Source organism: Mustelus asterias, chromosome 12, assembly GCF_964213995.1.
Source record: "Mustelus asterias chromosome 12, sMusAst1.hap1.1, whole genome shotgun sequence".
Lineage (NCBI taxonomy): Eukaryota > Metazoa > Chordata > Chondrichthyes > Carcharhiniformes > Triakidae > Mustelus > Mustelus asterias.
This window is the reverse complement of record NC_135812.1, coordinates 90,873,717-90,898,618: the sequence shown is the minus strand read 5'-3', so window position 1 is coordinate 90,898,618 and position 24,902 is coordinate 90,873,717. Positions and strand designations below refer to the sequence as shown.

At 40.0% G+C, this 24,902-nt stretch overlaps 1 protein-coding gene across 2 annotated transcripts in view; it reads right to left on the bottom strand.

The window, feature by feature from the left end:
- gaa (alpha glucosidase) overlaps positions 1-24,902 on the bottom strand; it is a 49,644-nt gene that overhangs the window by 12,437 nt on the left and 12,305 nt on the right. For both annotated transcript variants that reach the window (XM_078225590.1, XM_078225591.1), the window contains 11 exons: positions 18,678-18,843; positions 15,706-15,802; positions 15,083-15,202; positions 13,913-14,031; positions 11,935-12,066; positions 10,530-10,640; positions 8,225-8,338; positions 7,161-7,245; positions 4,284-4,401; positions 2,790-2,923; positions 8-159 (listed from right to left, as the gene is read on the bottom strand). In XM_078225590.1, coding sequence (XP_078081716.1) covers positions 8-159; positions 2,790-2,923; positions 4,284-4,401; positions 7,161-7,245; positions 8,225-8,338; positions 10,530-10,640; positions 11,935-12,066; positions 13,913-14,031; positions 15,083-15,202; positions 15,706-15,802; positions 18,678-18,843 — 1,348 coding nt within the window. The remainder of the gene's footprint in view (positions 1-7; positions 160-2,789; positions 2,924-4,283; positions 4,402-7,160; positions 7,246-8,224; positions 8,339-10,529; positions 10,641-11,934; positions 12,067-13,912; positions 14,032-15,082; positions 15,203-15,705; positions 15,803-18,677; positions 18,844-24,902) is intronic.

The window sequence follows — 24,902 nt, the reverse complement described above, 5'->3', positions numbered from 1 at the left end:
GACTAACCGGCTGTTTCAGGCCATTGTGATTCCGCATAAACGGGTAGAACGACCCAAGTTGTGTCCAGCGCACACAGAGTTCTTCAGTGGTGCCACACCGGAAACCACAGACATCCGCTCCAACAAGAGGAACCCCAAACATGTTAAACAGCATTATTGCTGTGAAATACACAAGACAATGCACAAGGAGTTTTATATGTTTTTATATGATCTTTCACAATGCCATTTGACATTTAAATTGGACAAATAATTACCAATAAATAGTATGATTACTCTCATGAAAAACATTAAAATCATAGGTTTACATATAAAGGCTTTGTTCTGTGCTGGCATTATACCCACAGGGTGTTACTTTATAATGTATTCAATTCCACATAGGTTTGTATTTTTAGTCTCCAGAAGTGATATATGATGAAGGACATAATTAAAGAAAAAATAATGAGAAACACCCTATACTTCAGTCACTGATATATTCATGATCAGGCAGAGGCTCTGAGCAGTTGCCTGCCTCATTGTAAGACAAAGACACAGTGGTAGCCATGTCTGCCACCTACAAGATACACTGCAGCAACTCAACAAGGCTCCTTTAACAGCACCTTCCAAACCTGCAATCTCGACCACCAAAGACAAGGGAAGTAAATGCATGAGAACACCACACCTGCAAGATACCCTTCAAGCCACACACCATCCTGACTTGGAACTATATCATCGTTCCTTCACTGTCAGTGATTCAAAATCCTGGAACTCCCTTCCAAACAACACTATGGGCGTACCTACACATGGACTGCAGCGGTTCAAGGTGGCGCATCACCATAGCTGCAGTAAGATTGTATTCTTACATTTCTATCTCTTTGTAACAAGGCTAAAGCTCCATTTGTTTTCCTAATTGCCCGTTATCCTTTCAAGTTAACAATTCATGTACAGGTCCCTCCGACTATCAAAAATTCTCAGTCTCTAACTAAAACTATTCTGCTTTTTTTATTCTGTCTACCAAACTTCACACTTCTCTATAATTCATCTGCTACTTTCTTGTCCATTCATATTACCTGTCTATATCTCTTTTCAGCTTCTTTGTCTCATTACACTTATCTTAGCCATTATATAGATTGCATATGTTGTTCATAGTTGAGGTGTCAGGAAAACAAAGGTAGTTTTAAGGGATCTATCTTTGTATTGTTAAATATTAGAAATAAGGCGCAGTTTTAAGTAGGTTTAATATTGTGTTTCTGTGTATGAAAGGATAAACTGATAGTCAGATTCGCATTAGACAAACGTATTTGCATCTGGAGGGTTTTGGTTTCAGATATAACTGTGTTTCTATTGTGCTTAGAGCGGGTTATGGTGTGAAAAGTAAACAAGCTGTGAGAAGTGTAAAGTTGTTGCTTAATAACCAGGGGCACCTTTAGGGTAGCAATGTTTTTTGAGTTTAGTTTTAGCTTGATTTATATCAGTTGGGTATAGGCAGCTAGATAGGAACCATCTCTGTGAGCTCTGCTAGAAGAAAAGCCATGCAAAGGCTAATGATTAAGCTAGTTCCAGGAAACTTAAACGAACAGCTGGTAAACTAGAGAAATGAAGAGATGTTTCCAAGAAGTCTGAGGTTAAAGGAACAGAGGAAACAGGTACCAGAACAGAGAACAGTTCATTAAAGACAGACAGAACTGTGCCACCCCTATATACTGCATCCTCAACAATCCTGCTAGTTGCAACATAAAAAAACTCATCATTAGTTTGTAAAACAATTTTTCTTCCGCAAATCTGTTTTGACTCTTCCCAATCATACGATTTTCTAAGTTATCAGTGCCAGGTCTCTAATTATTGATGATATGATTTTCTTTTTGTGTGCTATCAGATCAACTGGACTATAATTTCCTGTTTTCCCTCTTCCTAACTTTTTGAATAACGTTTGTTGCCTCCCAATCCGCGTGACCTTTCTAAAATCTAGGGAATATCTGCCATTTCCTCATTCTGCATTACAATGCTTTCTGTCTCTGACTAGATAATCTGTTTTTGTGATGTTGAATAATAAATATTGGCTAGGACATTGAGGCTAATTCCACTGTTCTTCTTCAAAATGTTGGCAAGGGATCTTTTACATCTGGAGAGTGCAGACCTGGTTTTGGTGTAATGATTCATCCAAAAGACAGTGTGGCTCGCCTTGAGTATTGGATTGGAGAGTCAGCCTTGATATTTATGCTCAACTCTGCGAGTGGAACTTCAACCCATACCGTTTTGACCCAAAAGTGATGGTGCTACCACTTGAGCCACACTGTTGGTCACAACACAACTATTGAGATGTAAAATTTCAGTGTAGCAATTATACATTTTGCAAAGGAAGCAAATCTATAAAGTTTAAGTTCTGGATATTAGGATAGGAAATAGTTAAGAGTCAACAAGTGAATAAGTTAGTAATTATAGGTTAATAGGTTAAGCATATCACTGGATGCATATAAAGGGGAAACAGATTTTTAATTGGCAATGGGTTGAAGGGTTATGGGGAGAAGGCAGGAAAATGGGGATGAGGAGCATATCAGCTATGATCGAATGGCAGAGCAGACTCGATGGGCCGAATGGCCTAATTCTGCACATATAACTTATGGATTTATGGACGTATGAAAACGATGACCTGGTGAAAATTTCATGTGATTTGGAATAAAACTTTGCCTGGAAGAAGTAAAGGCTTGTTTTCTTTTCTTACCAACTAGCCACTGGAGTTTTACACTGGAAACACTCAGCAATTCAGGCTAATGTTTTAGGTTGGTGTTGAAAAGCAATGTTTATTTCCTTACCTGGGATGGTATAATACATGTCATTCCAGCTGCTCGAGATGTCCCCAGTCCAGTGCCCAGCATAATGACCATGACTGGGGAAGGTAGACCGCGAAATCACAAATGGACGTTTTCCTATCACCTTGATCAAAGCACTAGACATAAGCAAACAAGCAATGTTAAACAAAGGATGTCTGAAAATATGCATCAACTACTTATTACCAAGATGCAACCCATTTTTATTTTTTCACATGATATTTGGTTTCTCCTGAAACCACTTTTGTACTTTTCTCTTGTCAACGATGCATCAATCCCAATTTTTAAAAAGTTGCACAAGCCAGTTAAGTAATGGACTTTTAAAATTATTAAGCAACACATAGTACCCATGGTTGCTCTGGCATCTCTGTCATATTTATCCAGCTGTTAAAAAGACAGAAACTGGTCATTGGGTCTTATTAGCACCAGTGTTTTTATATTCCTTCTGGCGCCTTCTTAACCTTAATTTTAGAACATTACTGCTACACCAATGGAGCATAGAATCCCTTCAGTGCAGAAAGAGGCCATTTGGTTCATCAAGTCTCCACCGACTTTCTGAAAGAGCATCCTACCCAGGTCCATCCCTCCGCCCTATCCCCATAACCCATTGCATTTACGATGGCTAATCCACCTAACCTACACATCTTTGGACACTAAGGGCAACTTAGCATGGTCAATCCAGCTAACCTGCACATCTTTGGACTGTGGGAGGAAACTGGAGCATCTGGAGGAAACCCACACAAACATGGGGAGAACATGCAAACTCCACACTTGTAATCATCACAAGCATGACAATATTATTGTGTACCTGCTATGAGGATACTGATGTTGGAGAAACCTGAAGCAGCCAGGGATTACTGGATACCAGGATCAGAGTCAATCAGAGGCGTCTTGCATCAAGTAAAGAAATGATAGATGCCGTCATCCAAAATGGATTCTGGGGCAGTGTGCTGGCTCTGGCCTTTAGGGTAGCTAATTCACAAGCAAGAAATCTCTCCACCCACCCCCCTTCCCAATGACGCGGTGACTTTGTCGAATGAGTAACTGAATCTCCGAGACTAAGAAGATCCTTATTTGGTTTCTGGTTTGTGTTGAGCCAACTGATCCGAGCCAAAGCAATGGTACACGTGCTACAATTGAAATTGGTGCCCGAGTTAAAAAAATTTGTCAAGTGTTTGTTTCCTCCTGCTATTCAGTGATTAATGCTGGGTGTACACCCTTGTGCGTATCACGCGGTGTCAGGTGCAGGCCTTTTGCAGTGGACAGCCTGAAAACATACATTTTGAAAGCTCACACAGAAAGAACAGTCATTAGCTTAATATAGTGAAGATCAATCAACAACATGGAACTGGATTTAAAACACGTTTTGAAATGTTTAAATATATTCTGCACAGTCTTCAAAAAGCATTGGCTTGCCATACAGAACGCCACACCTGTGCCTTGTAAATTTGTTGCATTGATGTTTCAATTGTCACTCACTCATGGGAAGCAATGGCCTCAGTCAACCCATACATGTTGTGCAGGTTATAATGTGATGATAGATACTGTTTCCCAGACATACAGAGTGTGCGAGACCTCAAATTTCCTCCAGTCACACCTATAACGGACAAACAGAAAACAGTAATTTTCATAATGAGATGCTCAAATTCTTTGTCACAAATATCAGAGATCCAAGCACAATGAAGCAAAACGGAGAACAAAACACCTTTCTTCCAATTGTTCATAGGGTGTGGGGATTAGTGGTGAGGCCTAATTCCCCTCAAGGTGATGAGCTGCCTTCTTGAACCGTTGCACGATTTGGTGTGGGTACACCCAAAGTGCTCTTAGTGAGTTCCAGGATTTTGACCCAGGGACAGGGAAAGAATGGCTATATGGTTCCAAGTCAGAATGATGACTTGGAGGGAAATTTGCAGGTGTTGGTATTCCTATGATGCTGCTACCCTTGTCCTTCTGGGAGTAGAGGTTATGAGTTTAGAAAGTGCTGTCCAAGAAGCCATGGTGAGATTCCTGCAGTGCATTTCAGAAATGGTATATACTTCTGCCACTGTACATCGGTGGTGGAGGGAGCAAATGTTGGTGGATGCGGTGCCAATCAAGCAGGCTACTTTGTCCTGGATGGTATAGTGTGTTGTTGGAGCTGTATTCATCCAGGGAAGCGGATAGTATTTCATCATACTCCTGACTTGTGCCTTATAAATGGTTGATAGATTGTCGGGAGTCAGGTGAGTTACTCATTCAGTCCTAAAGGGCTTGGCCATCTCTGCCTCTAGTGGTGTTACTGAGCCACTCCTCATAATGGGCATTGAAGTCTCCCACCCATGCCATCCTCGTGCTTCCTCCAAGTGATGGTCTACATTTCCCGCTGCCTCGGCAAAACAGCCAGCATAATTAAGACCCCACGCACCCAAACATTCTCTCTTTCACCTTCTTCCGTCGGGAAAAAGATACAAAAGTCTGAGGTCACGTACCAACCGACTCAAGAACAGCTTCTTCCCTCTTACTGTCAGACTTTTGAATGGACTTACCTTGCATTAAGTTGATCTTTCTCTGCACCCTAGCTATGACTGTAACACTACATTCTGCACTCGTTTCCTTCTTTATGAACGGTTTGTTTTGTCTGTATAGCGCACAAGAAACAATACGTTTCACTGTATACATACAATAATAAATCAAATCAAATCAAATTAAATCACATGGAAGAGCACTGAGTAGGTAGGTGGTAATCAGCAGGAGGTTTCCTCACCCATGATTGGCATGATGTCATGAGACTTCAGTTGTCTGCAGTCAATATTGAGGACTCCCAGCGAAACACTGTGCTGCCACCTCTGGTAGGTTTGAGCTGCCAATGGGATAGGACATACCCAGGGTGTGAGGTGGTGACTGGGACAGAGTCATATTCACTGAATCATAACTTGATAGACAATGTCAAGCTGTTGCTTGACTGGTCTGTGGCACCACTCTCCTAACTTCAACATAAGCCCCAAAATTAGTGGGGAGGACTTTGCAGCATTGATCGGGTTGGGTTTGCTGATGTCATTTCTGGTGCCTAGGTTGATGCGCAGTGGTTCATCTGTTTTCATTCCTTGCAAACTCTGTAGCAGTTTGATATAAGTACATGCAGTATAATGTGGATAAGTGTGAGGTTATCCACTTCGGTAGGAAAAATAGGAAGGCAGATTATTATTTGATTGGGTGAAAATTGAGAGAGGTGGAAACTCAGCGAGACCTTGGTGTCCTCCCGTATCAGTCACTGAAAGTAAGCGCGCAGTTACAGCAGGTAGTAAAGAAAGCAAATGGTATGTTGGCCTTCATAGCGAGAGGATTTGAGTATAGGAATATATAGGATGTTTTACTGCAGTTGTACAGGGTGAGGCCACACCTGGAGTATTGTGTGCGGTTTTGGTCTCCTTATCTGAGGAGGTCCTTGCTAGAGAGGGAGTGCAGTGAAGGTTCACCAGGCTCATTCCTGAGATGGCAGGTCTGTCATATGAGGAGAGACTAAGTCGATTGGGATTGTATTCATTGAATTTAGAAAAGCGAGAGGGGATCTCATAGACTCATAAAAGCTTATAAAATTCTAATTAGACAGGGTAGATATAGAAAGAATGTTCCCGATGGGGGAGTCCAGACTAGGGGTCATAGTTTGAGGATAAGGGGTCAACTTTTTAGGACTGAGATGGGAAGAAATTTCTTCAGAGTAGTCAATCTGTGGAATTCACTATCACAGAAAGTAATTGAGGCCAAAACATTGTGTGATTTCAAGAAGAAATTAGATATAGTTCTTGGGGCTAAAGGGATATGGAGGGAAGGCAGGATCAGGATATTGAATTTGTTGGTCATCCATGATCAAAATGAAGGGCAGAGCAGGCTCACAAGGGCCGAATGGCCTACTCCTGCTCCTATTTTTAATGTTTTTGTGTTTCTATGTAACTGAGTGGTCTGCGAGGCCATTTCTGAGGGCATTTAAGAGTGAAACACACGCTATGGGTTTAGAGTCACATGTAGGCCAGATCAGGCAAGGATGGCAGATTTCCTTCCTTGAAGGACGTTAGTAAACCAGATGGGTTTTGTGGTCACCATTACTGAGATGAGCTGTTAATTCCAGATTTATTAATTGAATTTAAATTCCATCAGCTTCTATAGAGGGATTTGAACTCAAGTCCTCAGAACATTAGCTTGGGCCTCTGGATTACCCCGTACAGTGACACTGCCACTACGCCACTGTCTCCCTCCTGAGCAATCATGTACAAAATGCAAACAAAACCTGAACCATTACGGCAAAGAAATGGTACAGAAAGGTTTGGTAGGAGGCAGTTGAAAAAGATTTCTTGCTGTTGCTAATGAATTGGCTTTTACCTGGCACGTAAGGAGAGTTTTCCAAACTGTTGTTTGGGCAGCCATTTATTGCTCCAGTAACAAAGTTGGATGGTTCATTCATATCCTGTGAAACAAACAGTTTATTTTTATTCTACTAATCCAATGTTGCAAGCTTAAATAAAAAATGTTCATTTCAGTCAGGCCAGACAGATGCATCCTTCCTTTGCATTTCTTAGATCATTCCAAACTGACTGCTAGCTTCTGGCACTCCTTCCATGTTGCATTCTCCGACTCCATACTTGATACATGCTAATTCCCTGTCTAAATCCACAGTTTGTGCCAGTTTTTATATGTACCTTTTCACAAATAAAGACAAACGAACTACAAAACACTGCCTTGTCCTGAATAAATCCTAATGTTGAACATTCCAATTGCCTTCTTCTGAAGTTTACACTTCATTGCAATTTGTGCATTATACAGAAGCTGATAGTTCTCGAGGTAATAAAACAGAGGTTTATGATAATCTACACTTGGAAGCCTTTTCATTTTAAATATATAAAATAATGCAGTTCAACACACTCTCTTGTTCCAACTATTTTTTCACCATCTGATCAGACTCAGCTGTGCACAAATGAACAGACCCTGTAAAAAGGACTACATTCATACTACATTACAAGCGATGAAAGCAGTACTATTTAAAATACAAAAGCATGGCTTGTTTCTCAAAGAAAAATACCTTCAGTATTTCAATGTTACCCTTCAACAGCAATAACAAACCTGCATGTGGCTGTACAGATAACAGGGCAGAGCCTGGCTAACTGACAGACAAGACTAGTTTTCCAGTAATGCTCATTCTCTTGTGTTTTACTGCATTCATGCAATCCAGCCTAATAATTCAAAGTCACTTTGGAAGTTAACATATTTCCAAAAGTTAAGTATAAAATTAATACTAGAACTGAGTTATCAAATATTTTGAATAATGCAACTTTAAATGAAGAATGCATTTTAAATGAGAAATAAAATGCACAGAGCATTTACTTTGCACAGCTTTACCAATCAATTCATCACAAGACAGAATTGTTGAGTTTAGCTTGCATACTTACAATCCACATTCCATCAAAAGGCACTTTATCATGAAACTCCTTAATGTTCTCATACCACCAGGCATGGGTTTCTGGATTTGTAAAATCTGGGAAAGCAGTTGGACCAGGCCAAACCTAAATAAAATAGACCAGAACACAAATATGCTTTTAGAGACTGGGTGGTATGTTCAAATCCAGTCTCACCTAATGGGATAAGATTCTATCTGCTGGTCCCAAAGTGCAGTGAGTTTGGTCTGTCTTGTGCTCAGCTTGTTATGGTAATTAACCTCAATGCAGCATCATTTGCAATTTTATTTAGAGAAAGCTCAAAGGGTATGTGAGAATTTTAAAAAAAACGTTACATTAAAGGTGTGCTCAACTGAGATTATGGCTGAGGCACATTGCTGTGAGTGTACAGGGGAGATTTACGCTGCATCAAACCTTTTGATACTTGAGTGCTTAATGCTAACACTGGATGACTAACTCTCATTTTATTTCTATTGAAATTAAACTTCAGGTTTCTTGGTCCTGACCTTCATGAAAGGAATTCAGAATAACTAGTTTTACTCATTGCTGTCTTTATGCAACTCCAATGCTTATTTGTACGTCTCCTTATACAATTTATATAAAATTTTAAGATATAAATCTCTTGCAGAGGTACTTTATGACAATGGCATCTCCAAAGTATTTTATGAAGCCTGCCTGTATCATATGTTTTGCATCTTGAATTTGGCTAGGATAAGCATGAGATGTTTCACTTCAGGTATGATTCGAGTGACCCACTAGGGAGCTTTTATCAAACAAAGTTTACTGAAGAATATAGTTAACACTATAGTAAGAAAATTAGCAAGAACTTTTACCAATTACAAACAAAATCAATACAACCATGAACAAAGATATCCCTTATTAACCCTTAACAAAGATATCTACAATGTTCCAATCAAACAACTTCCATAGATTAAAGACCCCTTTCATAGGTTTAACACAGCACAGTCTAATGGTCACGTGGTACTGGGATCGAAGCCATTCGTTGAATTCTGCAGTCAAATGCTCTTGAGACTCAGAACAGTTTGAAGACAGGACAGCTTCCCAAAACTCCAGAGAGACTCTGATCCATCCCCCAACAACAGCAGATTTTCACCCTTCAGAAAAACAAGATCTTGCTTTCAGCTAACCAACAGAATTTTCAATAACAACAGGGAGAGAGGGAAAACGCTTCTTTTTAGTTTGTTTTCCCTTCCAAAAACTCAACTGCAGCTCAGAACTGAAAATTAAACCTTAAACTCACTGGGGAAAAAAATCCTGTCCAAAAACACATGACTGTCCTCCTAACAATGCAGATCGTAAAACTAATCCCAGAATAAACACAAACAACCCCATTTACCACGTAGGTAGCAATAACTGGACTCATCATAGTCAAACCTGCAACAATGACGTCACTGAAGCTTTGAGCTGAGAAACCACTGAAGCTGTGAGCTGCAGAAATCATGTTTTTAAAAAACCCTTTCTTAAAGGGTACACTTAACATCACACATCTATTGTGCATATTGACATAAAGTAATTGTCCTAGTGAAGTACTCATGCAACATAACTTCACACAAAACTGACTGCATAATCACAACTAATGGCAATAAAGTCTAATGGAATTGCACCCATGCACAAGTACTAAATTCAGTAAGAGTTTTAACAACACCAGGTTAAAGTCCAACAGGTTTATTTGGTAGAAAATGCCATTAGCTTTCGGAGCGCTGCTCCTTCGTCAGATGGAGTGGAAATCTACTCTCAAACAGGGCACAGAGACAGAAAATCAAGTTACAGAATACTGATTAGAATGCGAATCTCTACAGCCAACCAGGTCTTAAAGATACAGACAATGTGAGTGGAGGGAGCATTAAGCACAGGTTAAAGAGATGTGTATTGTCTCCAGACAGGAAAGCTAATGGCATTTGCTACCAAATAAACCTGCTGGACTTTAACCTGGTGTTGTTAAAACTCTTACTGTGTTTACCCCAGTCCAACGCCGGCATCTCCACATCACAAGTACTAAATTAGCAGAGTTTGAAATGATCAGTCTTTTCTCATGGATGAATGAAAGTTTAGGATAAAGGTGTTGTATTGAGATTGACTTATTTGTGACTTGCAGTTGATACTTTCAGAACCTTTAAGAGCACTTTCAGCAAGTATTTTTTTCCCCTGGAAGATTTATATATCTTTTTCATTTCTTCATGTGAAGGAGTTTTTATAAGATAATAATGTCAGTGCCACTTGCAATTCAACAAATGGAAAATTTAAATGTCAAATCCAAATTTCCCATTGTTGCACTGACCTTTCCTATCAATGGTTGGTCAGTTTCATTTTTGATAAAAACACCTCTCTTCACACCATCATCATATGGTTTGTATTTCCCTGCTGCCTGTGTACTGCTGATACCAGGATCCTGCAATGCAAAGCAAAAATGTGTCAGTGTTAAGAATCCTTAAGGAAAATAAAGTTGGAGAGACTCACCACAGATGCACACCCCAACTTCAAAAGAAGGTGACAAAGAAGTACCATAGCACATTGAGGTCACTTGAACATATGTCAATATTAGGCAAAAGCAAGATTGCCTGCAATATGATTGGATAATAGATCAATGCTTAACATGTCTCAATTCACATTGCAGGAATTGCCATTTAGTCAATGTGTTGGAGAGCAGTTGGCGCCCATAGAATTGTATTCCAACAAGAGTTGGTATCTTCAAGAGCAGAAATATTTTGTACTGGGGAGAAAAATGAGTACTGTACTAACATACTGCATTACAGAATGCCATCTGTATTTTATTATGAAAACAAAACCCCCATTTTAAAAAATAATTGTAACAGGAATTCTGGAAATATTTAACAGGTCCACCAGAATCCACATTTTTAAAATAGATTTGCAATTTGTCACACTTTTTGCTCATAAATCTGATATCTAGCATTTACCTGATACTGACAGCTGAAGTTCCCAACACATAGGCTGAGAAATCATAAAGGTGCTTCTATGCAGTCTTTGTCTTTCCTGAAGAATCAACAACATTTTACAATCCGAATTTCTTACACCTTATGCATTATATCATTAATAGGAGAAATCCAAAATTGAAAACATGTCACAACTGAATTTTCTGTTTGTAGAGAGGCATCCTAAGGGAATATATTGAACACATCAGCTGTATATGCACTGTTTGAAACCACCACCCCAGAGAGACAAACTCAATCTTTTGCCAAGAAACACGCAATGTTGTTCAGATTTGCTCAGAACTATTGCCGTTTTTACTGCCACTTGATGGTTTGAGAGAGCTAAGCCTACTGAGCTTCTTAACTCACATGCCATGTTCACAAAATCCTTGTTCTATTTTTTAACTTTCTGTACATATGGATGATTCCTTTCCCTTCCACAACCCCACAAGAAACACACACATTAAACTCTGAATAGGAATGTTTCAATCCCTGAGCTACACACAGCAGATGAAATGCAATCCAAATTAATCCCTCACTGCCTCACAACTTCATAATATGGAGAAGTCCACAGTACATACAGCCTAAGAATTACATGGTGGAAATAAAAGAGTATCCCTGGAGAAAATTTAACATCTATATATATTTTAAAAAATTAGTGAGCTTTTATGTTAAACATGAAAATTTCTATTCTTAATATTGGGATCAAATCAATGGTCAGAATACTTTTGATTCTTGAATGATTTGTGTTCTCACCACAATCATGACGTATTTCAAGCCCTTCTGATGAAACTCTTTCACCATTTGTGCATAGTCTCCAAAGTACCGCAAATTATAAGTGAAGTCCTTTTTCTGGTCCGCGTAATCTATGTCATTCCACTGCACATCCTGCAGGAAGAAAATCATAAACAAAAAAAACAATCATGCACCTTGTTGATAATCAGTAATGCAGAGGGCTACACCATGCATACCTTTAAAACTTCCTGTTCTGTTTATTATACTGCACTATCCATTCTCGCATGTGAAGCAGCAATGCTAATCACTGTGCTACCATGCCGCCCGTGCCATTATGAGCAAAGATGAGAGAAGCTAGGATTGTTGTCCTTATAGTGGAGAAGATTAAGGAGATAATTAATAGAAGTGTTTAAAATGATCATGCTTTGATAGTGTATGGCAAAAACAATTTCCACTGGCAGCAAGATTAGCTCCCAGAGACACAAATTTAAGATAATTGGCAAAAGATCTACTGCGGAAATGAAAAGAATTCATTTTATTCAGCAAGTCATTAAAAGTTGACGACAGCTCAGCCTTCAACTCCATTATCCCAACAAAACTCATCTCCAAACTCCAGGGCCTAGGGCTCAGCTCCTCCCTTTGTGACTGGATCTAGACTTCCTAACCCACAGACCGGAATCAGTAAAGATAGGTAACGACACCTCCTTCATGATTATCCTCAACACCGGTGCCCCGCAAGGCTTTCCTCAGCCCCTTACTGTACTCCTTACGCACTTACGACTGTGTGGCCAAATTCCGTTCCAACTCCATTTTCATGTTAACTGGTGACACCACCGTAGTGGGTCGGATCTCAAACAATGACGAGTCGGAGTATAGGAAAGAGAGAGAGAATCTGGTGAAGTGATGCGATGTCAATAATCTCTCGCTCAATGAAGGAGCCAGTCATTGGCTTCAGGAAATGCAGTGGAGAACATGCCCTTATCAACATCAACAGCGATGAAGTGGTGATGGTCGAGAGCTTCATGTTTACAGGTGTTCAGATCATCAACAATCTGTCCTGGTCCCTTCACGTTAACTCTATAGTTAAGAAAGCCCACCAGCGCCTCTACTTTCTCAGAAGGCTAAGGAAATTTGGTATGTCCACTACAACTCTCAGCAAGATGCATCACAGAAAGCATCCTTTCTAGATGTATCACAGCTTAGTATGGCTCCTGTTCTGACCAAGATCACAAGAAACTAGAAAGGGTTGTGAACATAGCCCAGTCCATCATGCAAACCAGCCTCCCATCCACTGACTCAGTCTATACTTCCTGCTGCCTCGGCAAAGCAGCCAGCATTATCAAGCATCCCACGCACCCCAGACATTCTCTCTTCCACCTTCTTCCATCAGGAAAAAGATACAAGTCTGAGAACACGTACCAACCGACTGAAGAACAGCTCCTTCCCTGCTGCCATCAGACTTTTGAATGGTCCTATCATTTATTAAGCTTATCTTTCTCTTCACCCAATCTGTAACTGCAACACTATATTCTGCACCCGATCTTTTCCTTCTCCCCTATGTACTCTGTGAACAGTACGTTTTGTCTGTATAATGTGGAAGAAACAATACTTTTCACTGTATCCCAATGCATGTGACAATAATAAATCAAATCGATCAGGAAAAGGTGGTGGAATCAACTGACTTTCAGAAACAGAAATGCATACACTTGAAAAAGAGAAATCTACAGGGAATATAAAAAACAGCTGGATGGTGGGACTATTTGGATAGTTCTTCCAGAGAGTCTGTACACAAACAGTGGGCCAAATGACTTCTTGGATTATACAATTAAACAAAAAAACTCAATTATTGAAGATGATAATCCAAAGAAAATATTGTCTGACATTTGCTGAAGTCAAGTACTTAGATCCCACAGAAGTTTTGTGGCGTATCCTTTAGGAGATTGTTTCATTTGGAAAACAAGTTTGTTTCGGGAAATGGCCTTTTGCTTTATATGCTCACCTGAGGCATGTTGGCTCTCGTCATATTTGCTACAACCTGCCGTGTAATGTTGGTGCTCCAGTAACCCCACCGACACAGGTGGAATCCCAGACTCCAGTATGGAGGCATTATTGGATAACCTACAGTCATAAAAATGTACATTAAGATGTTGTGCTAAGTAGCACTAGAAACAAAAAAATTGTATTTATATAGTACATTTCATGACATCTTTACAGTCTTTGAAATACTTCTTTGAAGTGCAGTCACTGTGGCATTATTGGAAATGTGGCAACCAATTTCTGCACAGTGGCAATGTGACAATTACTTGATAATCTGTTTTAGTGATAAATATTGGCAGGTTCAATGGGGATCATTTTACATCCAGCCTGAGAGGAAGACAGGACCTTGGTTTAACGTCTCATTTGAAAAATGAAACATGTGGGGCAAGGAAAGAGGGGAAACTGGGTAAAACTGAGATGGACATTGGCACGTCTGTTCTGGAACTTGGCATGAATATTGTTCAGACTGAGGAGTCTGAAGTCTCTTTTTGTTAGCAGTTGGCTACCACATGAAACACTTTTAAAACATTTCCTTTTGTGCATATGCTGTTAACACAAAAATGCCACAAAACTCTGAAACGTGCACAGAAGGATATGAGCACAGCTGTGTGGAAAGTGTAGAACGGTTCAGTCTTCTGAAGATTGACCAGCTCTTAAAGTATTGTTGGAAAGGTAAACACAAGGGTTATTGTTTCTAGACAACAGTGAAGAAAGTTCAAGTACCTATAGTTCCAGCACAAAAACAAATCCCTCAACAGAATTGGCACATTTTTTGATTTAAATTCATTGGCAGGTTTTGGGTGGTGGGAGAATTTCAAAGATTCAGGTCAGCAAAGCAACTTCTGTTCTTTATCAAATGTTCACTTAACTGTTTATAATAACTGTATTTTATAACTTTCTAACAACATTTGTTTTAAATTTTTTATGAAAAAAGCAATTTCCTGGAAATTTAGTAAATTAGAAAAAGGTTTTGTTCATGGCCATGGGCCATTTTTCAATCACATATTTTTAAAAATAAAAATATGAACATCTAGGCAGCATAATCAGAAGATTAAAGTCAAGAATTATTCTTCCGTGTGTAAATTCCAGGTCTTTGTTCAACTTAAATAACAAGTATTGGTTTCAATCTTACCGGTAATATCCATGTACTGTCTTATCACTGTTTTTGGATCAGGACCCAAGAACACATAAAAATCAAGGATTCCCCCAATGGTCCTCCAGGTTAGGGTGGGGGCTGGCTGAAGTAATATGTCTGGATGAAATAAAATTGTGTTAATTTCCTCAGCAGCATATTCTTAAATATCAGTACCACAAGATAATATAAACAGTATTGTTAACTCGGCCACCTCTGGAATGGTACAGAGAAGCAAGTAATTAAACATAGATAGGGTTTGTGACTTGCACAGAAGTCAAGAGTCTTGATCTAGCCAAATTGGAAAAAATAGCAGGCAATAATAGCTCGGTATAATCCCACAGGAGAGTGTGGTCGCAATTTTGAATATATGAATAAAAATTATGTATATATTCTGTATTTGATTTGCAAAAAGGCCAACTAAGGCAAAAGGTTTCAATAAAGCAGGCAGGTAGAAAAACAGAAAATGTGAAAGACAAAATGCAAACCAAAGTACAACATAGTAACATGACAAAAATGCTTACTTATATTGCAGTTCATCATCTGGCAGTTTAATATTAAACAGGTTTCGTAGATCTTCAATTTTAATTGGATTTGTCTTTCCAAGTAAGTTAATTTCTTACCCTTGGCATTACTGTTTAACAGGAAAACACCATGAGCTGATCCATCCTCTTCCATCACCAAATAGAAAGGGTGTGAGCCATATAAATTGGCATTTGGCTGCAATGAACAGGTTAGTGTCAGTGAGGATAAAGTTAATTGTGTACAGACTTGTCTTGTTTGAGTTCACAATTGATTCCTTAAATATTTTTGTAGACTATTGAGGTGTAAACTTTCAGGCACCTCTTTCCCACTATTCTCCCCGCTTCTCTGGGAGATAGGATGTGCTAGATTTTGTTCAAAAGGCATCAGGACTCCACTTGTACTTTCGCCAAGTGAATGGCATCAGTCAATTCAAGGAATAGGCCATCACCACTGCACTTTCCTGCAGGCTGACTGAATAATGATCAAAAGTGGGAACTTGATTTGGTTTCACTCTGTTTAGTTTCAGAGTAGATCAGTAAGAATCTAGGCTTTTTTCTACACTGGCCATCCTAATATTCTCTATACTGGTACCTGGATACAAGATTCATACTGATAAATTTAATTTGCCACTTTCTAGGTACTGATATCATTGGGAAATACAACAAACCATAATAAAGTATTGAAAAACAAAATAGTTAACTGAAAGTTATATTTATTAAATGACATTGCAGAGATCCAATAGAACAGGTTCAAGTCGACTTAGAGCATATTTTTCCTGCAATTTTGTACACAATGATCTCTTAGGTTTATCATTAAACAGACAGCAAACAGATGCTGCACATGGCTAGGATGGTAAAAGAGAAACAACAGAGTAGATGAGAAGGAAGAGAGAAAATAAAGAGACCGATATAGTGCTTAACAGTTCCAGAGCACAATGGCATGAGACATTAAATTTAGAAATATTTCAAATAAGGTCAGGTTTTGAGGAGGCTTTTAAAAGCGGAGAGAGATGTAGGAAGTTGAAGAAGAGAAATCCAGAGTGCAGGATCATGATGGTTGAAAGCTCTGCCACCACTAACTGAGAGGCTAAGGGATGGGAGAAATACATGGCATGTCAAAGTTAGAAGAGCAGTGCGTGTAAGCAAAACTAGAGAAAGTTGCAGAGGCAGGGTGGAGCATGCCCAAGAGGGATTTTGAAATCACAGATTTGGAGAAATGGGAAGTCAATGGAGGCCAATAACGACAGGATTGATAGGTGAGAAGGACTTGGTATGGAGGAAAATGCAGAGTCTTTGATGAGTTGGAACTTGGGCAAGGCATCTGATAGGGGTGGTGGTGGGTGGGATGGCAAAAGAAATATTGGAAAAATTGAGCCTGGTGATAGAAAGGGACTGTGGAATGAAGGTTATGTTGCAAGATTAAAATAGGACAATGTGACTTAATTTAAGACCATAAAGCGTAGGAGCAAAAGCCATTTGGCCCATCAAGTTTGCTCCACCATTCAATGCGATCATGACTGATCTGACATATAATCCTCAACTCCACTTTCCAGCTTTATGCCTATAACCCTTGATTCCCTTGCTGATTAAAAATCTGTCTATCTCAGCCGTGAATATACTTAACGACCCAGCTTCTACAGACCTCTGCAATAAAGAATTCCACAGATTCACTACCCTCAGAGAAGAAATTCCTCCTCATCTGTCTTAAATGGGCAACCTCTTACTCTGCGATTATACCCTCAGGTGCTAGAGTCTCCAAAAAGGGGGGAAAAAACCTTTCATCATTTGCCCTGTCAAGCCCCAAGTATACTATATGTCTCAATGAGGTTGCTCTCATTCTTCTAAACTTCAGTGGGTACATGTCCAACCTACTCAACCTCTCCTCATAAGAAAGTCCTTCCATACCTAGGATCAATCTAGTGAACCTTCTCTGGACTTCCTCCAATGCCAGTATATTTTTCCTTAGATAAGGGGACCAAAACTGTCCACAGCATTCCAGGTGTGGTCTAACTAGTGCTTTGTATAGTTTTAGCAAGACTTTTCTATTTTAAACCCCATTCACTTTGAAATAAAGGCCAATATTCCAATTGCCTTCCCTATTATCTGCTGAACTTGTATGATAGCCTTTGTGATAAATGCACGAGGACCCCCAAATCCCTGCTACAGCTTTTCTCAGTCATCCTCTATTTAAATAACATTCATTCATTAATTTATTCTTTCTACCAAAGTGCATAACTTCAAATGTTCCTACATTATATATCATTTGCCAAGTTTTTGCCCACTCACTTGACCTGTCTATATCCCTCTGTAGACCCTTTGTGTTATTCTCACCACTTGCCTTCCCTTCTATTTTTGAGTCATCCGCAAACTTGGCAATAGTACATTCACTTCCCTCATCCAAGTCATTAATATATATTGTAAATGATTGTGGCCCCAGCCTTGATCGCTGTGGAGAGTCTGGTGCAGACTCTTCTGCACTGTAGGGATTCTATGACTCCACTAGTTATAAGTTGCCATCCTGGTGTATCATCGCACACAGCCACTAGGTATTCAGCACTTACCCCCCAATTTCTTCAGTGGCAAAAATGGAATTGATCATATGATGTTTCACTACAGTGAGAATGATTTTTCTTTATATATGGAACAACATACGCAAGACACTTACAAATACTACAAGGTAAGAGACATAAGGGCATCAATTGGAGGTTCCTCATGCATTAATGGACTGTTTCGGTCGGTCTTGAACAGCCTTAAGCACAGCAATAACTGTGTTTCATATTTTTTCACTGTTCTATGAAATGTTCCAGAATAGAAATTCCTATGGATATAATCAAACACCAATACAAAACTATTCTGAGAGAAAAACAAAGTCAAAATTACACTCTTCTCCACAGGACCCAAGGACAAGGAAAAATATAACCAGCCACTTCTTTCTAGATAAGTATTTTTTTAACGTATGGCTCATCTAGCGCCTGCTGTCTTGGAAAGGGTTTGCCATTTGTTTCTCAGACAGAATTGGCATTTTGAATATCTCAACATCGCAAAAGAAACAAACAAGCCAACCAACTTACATGAGGTGCTTGATCTCTGTTCCAATGAGTTAATCGAGTCCAATTGACACTGAGGATCAGATTTGTCATGTGTTCTCCCAAACCTGAAATGTACTTAGAGGCCACAGAGGTGGAGATCTGTAGAAACTGATCAGCATAAAACAACGGCCCCACTGTTGTGTTCAGGCTAAGTAACAAAATAAATAGGATACATCTTATTCAATGAAATTACTGAAAAATGGCTAAAACATTTTAAAATACTGACTCATGGGATTGTTGTACAGAACTGCTTTTGTACAAAGTTTCATAGTTCACATTTTCTGACAATCATTTAGCTTGACGGCACGGGACCTGGGTTCGATTCCCGGCTTGGGTCACTGTCTGTGTGGAGTTTGCACATTCTCCTCGTGTCTGCGTGGGTTTCCTCCGGGTGCTGCGGTTTCCTCCCACAGTCCAAAGATGTGTGGGTTAGGTTATTGGCCATGCAAAAATTGCCCCTTAGTGTCCTGAGATGCGTAGGTTAGAGGGATTAGTGGGTAAAAATGTAGGGATATGGGGGTAGGGCGTGGGTGGGATTGTGGTCAGTGCAGACTCGATGGGCCAGATGGCCTCTTTCTGCACTGTAGGGTTTCTATGATTCTATGACAATGAAACAGCCTGGCTCTAAGCTGTTTAAGCTGCTGGAGAATTGCATTTCTACGCTTTCTCAAAATTTTAATTTAATTAACAACAACTAAATAAGCTGAACGCTAGACTTGAAAATTTCTTCCTTCCAGAACTGAAACGAATTTAATCCTTCCAGAATTGCCACAAATTGTTTCAGAATGAAAAGTCGAAACTGAAAATATAAATCACACACCCCCAAGTCTGTCAAGGTCTCAAAAAAACAAAAACATTTCTGTTATCGTTTGGTTAGAGACCCAGTACTACAGAGAAAGGTCCCTTGTTAATTTCCTTTTTAATGGACACCATGCACTGTATTAATTGGTCATCTTCATCCTATGTAAACATTTTTAAAATGTATTCTTCAATGAGATGTAGTTGTTGCTCTAAGACCAGCTTCTGTTGTCCATCTCCAATTGCCCTTGAACTGAGTGGCAAGTTAGCCTATTTCAGAGGACAGTTAAGAGTCAACCACACTGCTATGGATCTGGATTAATGTGGAGCAGATTGGGTATCGATGGCAGATTTCTTTCCCTAAAGGACATTAGTGAACCAGATAGATTTTTACACAACTGATGATAGTTGTAGACAGTGCGGAGGGAAGTGGCAGGTTACAGAGGGACATAGATAAGCTGCAGAGCTGGGCTGAGAGGTGGCAAATGGAGTTTAATGCGGAAAAGTGTGAGGTGATTCACTTTGGAAGGAGTAACAGGAATACAGAGTACTGGGCTAATGGTAAGATACTTGGTAGTGTGGATGAACAGAGGGATCTGGGTGTCCATGTGCATAGATCCCTGAAAGTTGGCACCCAGGTTGATAGGGTTGTTAAGAAGGCGTGTGTTAGCTTTTATTGGTAGAGGGATTGAGTTTCGGAGCCAGGAGGTCATGCTGCAACTGTACAAAACTCTGGTGCGGCTGCATTTGGAGTATTGCGTACAGTTCTGGTCGCCGTATTATAGGAAAGATGTGGAAGTGTTGGAAAGGATGCAGAGGAGATTTACCAGGATGTTGCCTGGTATGGTGGGAAAATCATATGAGGAAAGGCTGAGGGGATTGAGGTTGTTTTCGTTAGAGAGAAGAAGGTTAAGAGGTGACTTAATAGAGGCATACAAGATGATCAGAGGATTAGATAGGGTGGATAGTGAGAGCCTTTTTCCTCAGATGGTGATGGCTAGCACGAGGGGACATAGCTTTAAATTGAGGGGTGAGAGATATAGGACAGATGTTAGAGGTAGGTTCTTTACTCAGAGAGTAGTAAGGGCGTGGAATGCCCTGCCTGCAGCAGTGGTGGACTCGTCAACATTAAGAGCATTCAAATGGTTATTGGATAAACATATGGATGATATTGCAATAGTGTAGATTAGAGGGGCTTTAGATTGGTTCCACTGGTCGGCACAACATCGAGGGCCGAAGTACTGCGCTGTAATGTTCTATGTTCTATTACTGAGACTAGTTTTCGATTCTAGATTAATTAATTTAATTTGAATTCCACAAGCTATTTTGGGTTTAAATTAGTTCAGGAAGAGCTTTCCAGCAATCCCTGAATTCAGTCCTTAAATATATGTGTATTCATTCAGTGAAAAGATATTCTTTCTTTCCAATTTTCTCTTAAACTGAATGGCTCTTAACGGGAACATCTCCATGGCTGCAGTTACTTTTCTACTTTCTCAGAGTGGCTGTTTCTCATTTGCAAATTTTGGCATTGAAAATTCAAAGATTATTAATCTAAAGAACAAAGAAAAGAACAAAGAAAATTACAGCACAGGTATAGGCCCTTTGGCCCTCCAAGCCTGCACCGACATGCTGCCCGACTGAACTAAAACCCCCTACTCTTCCCTCTATTCCCATCCTGTTCATGTATTTGTCAAGACGTCCCTTAAAAGTCATATTCGTATCTGCTTCCACTACCTCCCCCGGCAGCTCCAGGCACCCACTGCCCTCTGCGTAAAGAAGGAACACTTCTCAGTTGATCTTGTTTCTTTTATCTCATGAGAAGAAAACCTCAGTAGGGCTACCTCCAACTGGATGATTTCAGCACCACATTTTAGAAACCAGGTATTAGGTCCACTACCCTGTCAGTTAGGGATATTGCACAGGGAGAACTGGGAAAAAGATTTTGTCAATTACAGAAATTGGGGGAATTTTCCTTATGTTGTGTATTTCCAACATTATAAACATAGTGGAAAATGTCTCTTCAGTATCGTTAGCAGAATATTAAAAAAAAAGAAACAACCAGAGAAGATCTTGTTTAATTTCAAAAGGAAATTGAATAATTTGCCCATGTTAATAGTTTACTCCTCAAGGTGAGCTAGTAAAATACTTTTGTGTTGTGGTAACATATAATTCTGATTTTTAAAAATTCTGATTTTATCCTCAGATTTTTTTTAAACCACCCTTGTAGCACTCAATGGATTAGGCAAAAAGCTCAACAATCATGCCGTATATATACAACACAGTAAATACATTAATGAAGATTAACTTGCACAAGTCCAAAGATGTGCAGGTTAGGTGGATTAGCCATGCTTAATTGCCCCTTAGTGTCCAAAGACGTGTAGGTTCGAGGGATTAGTGGGGTAAATGTGTGGAGTTACGGGGATAGTACAGGGATGTGGTTGGAGAGATGGTGCAGACTTGATGGGCAAATGGCCTCCGTCTGCACTGTAGAGATTCTATGATTCTAAAATATACTAAAGTATCAGCCTGGATTTTGCTGTGGTAATGATGCTGAAACAGTCAGCATTCACTGCCATTGTTCTGTTAAAACTGAGAGCAATCTTGGGTATTTGGATATGTGCAGAACCCAAAAGGTGCTGTCAGTGAGTCTGCGTTCCTTCGTAGGGTGCTCTGTAGACACTCCAACATAGACTTCTATCGCTCTTGCAATTATGATCTAATGAGAACTTCGACTCTAATGTTCTTAATCTCTTTGCAAAAACTCTGGGAGTAGTTATACCTTGTTGAATTACATGTAACTGAGTTTTAAAACGGCAAATGAACTGTATATCAACTTCTAAACACTCTTACCGGCCCTGAAAAGTTAATTTTGTATTTGTGGAATGTTCAGTTTCTCTATAATGATTATAAATTCCACATATTTTTAAAACCAAAAAAATTGTTTATTTAATGTCTGTTTATCACCAGTTTAGCCTCTATCTTATGTTACCACCAGGTGAGAAGGGATGAATTGGCTTCCCTCCATTCAATCTCTTAGTTGGTCACAACAAAGTTTTAAGTTTCTTTCTCACAAGGATATGCCCTTTTCCAAACCAGAATTATTTAACTATTTAAGCTGTGAGCAATAAAGAGCCAATCAAACAAGGTTTTCTTGAGTCAAAGAATGAGCAAATTCATCAACCGCTACCTGAGTAAAATAACAAAACTGCAACTTCAAGCATTTGGCTCTCATGTTGTCATTACACACACAAACACACATACAGGTATCAGAAATATGGGGAGTCAATAAAATATAAAAAGGTAAAGGAATATATGGTTAAGTGCACTTTGATTGCCCTTGAAGTGTAGATTTTTGAGGTTGTGGCCAATTCAGGTTAGCTGGTTTCTTGAATACAGTCAGATGTAGATGTTGCAATTGTTAAGAGATTTTGGTTCACTGGTCGGTTTCTGGTAGAGTTGGCTTCTTGAATCAAGCAACGTGCCAATTCCACAAGAATTGGTGGGATCGCAGGAATCGGTGCTGGGGCCTCAACTGTTTACCATATACATAGACGATCTGGAGGAGGGGACCGAGTGTAGGGTAACAAAGTTTGCAGATGACACAAAGATGAGTGGGAAAGCGAATTGCGTGGAGGATACGGAAAGTCTGCAGAGAGATTTGGATAGGCTAAGTGAGTGGGTGAGGATCTGGCAGATGGAGTATAACGTTGACAAGTGTGAGGTTATCCCCTTTGGAAGGAATAATAGTAAAATGGACTATTATTTAAATGGTGAAAAATTACAACATGCTACTGTGCAGAGCGACCTGGGGGTCCTTGTGCATCAATCGCAGAAACTCAGTTTGCAGGTGCAGCAGGTGATCAAGAAGGCAAATGGAATGTTGGCCTTTATCGCGAAGGGGATGGAGTATAAAATCAGGGAGGTCTTGCTGCAATTGTACAAGGTACTGGTGAGGCCGCAACTAGAGTACTGTGTGCAGGTTTGGTCCCCTTGTTTGCGAAAGGATATATTGGCCTTGGATGGAGTACAGAGAAGGTTCACCAGGTTGATACCGGAGATGAGGGGGTTAGCTTATGAGGAGAGATCGAGTAGATTGGGCCTGTACTCGTTGGAGTTTAGAAGGCTAAGGGGAAATCTTATAGAGACATATAAGATAATGAAGGGGCTCGACAGGGTAGAGGGAGAGAGATTCTTTCCACTTAGAAAGGAAACAAGATCTGGAAGACACAGCCTTAAAATAAGGGGGAGTCTGTTTAGAACAGAGTTGAGGAGGAACTTCTTCTCTCAGAGGGTAGTGAATCTCTGGAATTCTTTGCCCATTGAAGCAGTGGAGGCTACCTCGTTAAATATGTTTAAGACACAAGTAGATAGATTTCTGATCAATAAGGGAATTAAGGGGTAGGGGGAGCGGGCGGGTAAGTGGAACTAAACCACTATCAGATCAGCCATGATCTTATTGAATGGCGGGGCAGGCACGAGGGGCTAGATGGCCTACTCCTGCTCCTATTTCGTATGTACTTATGTACTTAAGAAAGAGAGGGAGAAAGGAGCAGCCCTCACCTCATTTCTTCTGCTGAAGATTTTCTTGACACTGCCTGTGTCACTTGTAATCTCTCTTTAGCAGCTGGCAGTCTTGTCTTACAATCCTTCACCCATTGTGTATTTCCAAGTGATTTTATGTGTGTAAGTCTGTGGCAGTCGTTGTGTCAATATCCAGTACTATGTATTTTTAATATCTCTTCCTTAGACAGTTATGAACTTTGCTGCGTGTCTGGGTTATAGGAAATGCATCTCTCTTCACACTCCTTAGAGTCTTAGAATCTTAGAAACCCTACAGCACAGAGAGAGGCCATTCGGCCCATCGAGTCTGCACCGACCACAATCCCACCAGGCCCTACCCCCATATCACTACATATTTACCCACTAATCTCTCTAACCTACGCATCTCAGGACACTAAGGGGCAATTTTAGCATGGCCAATCAACCTAACCCGCACATCTTTGGACTGTGGGAGGAAACCGGAGCACCCGGAGGAAACCCACGCAGACACGAAGAGAATGTGCAAACTCCACACAGACAGTGACCCAAGCCGGGAATCAAACCCAGGTCCCTGGAGCTGTGAAGCAGCAGTGCTAACCACTGTGCTACTGTGCCGCCCCAAATCATTCCCGAGGGTGATTTGTTTGTTTCTCACCTGCATTTTGGAATGTGGCCTTGTATTTTAAGTAGTTTTGCACTTTTTCAGTTCAAGCTGCAAAATTTCAGTCAGTTGCAAGTTGTAAACTCAGATTTTCAAAACTAAAGGGCCTTATAGGAGGCCACTGAGTTCAGCAAATTTATGGATTGTTCAAAACTGATCATAAATCAACTGCTCTCAGCAGATTGTAGGTGGGACTTTGATACATAAAC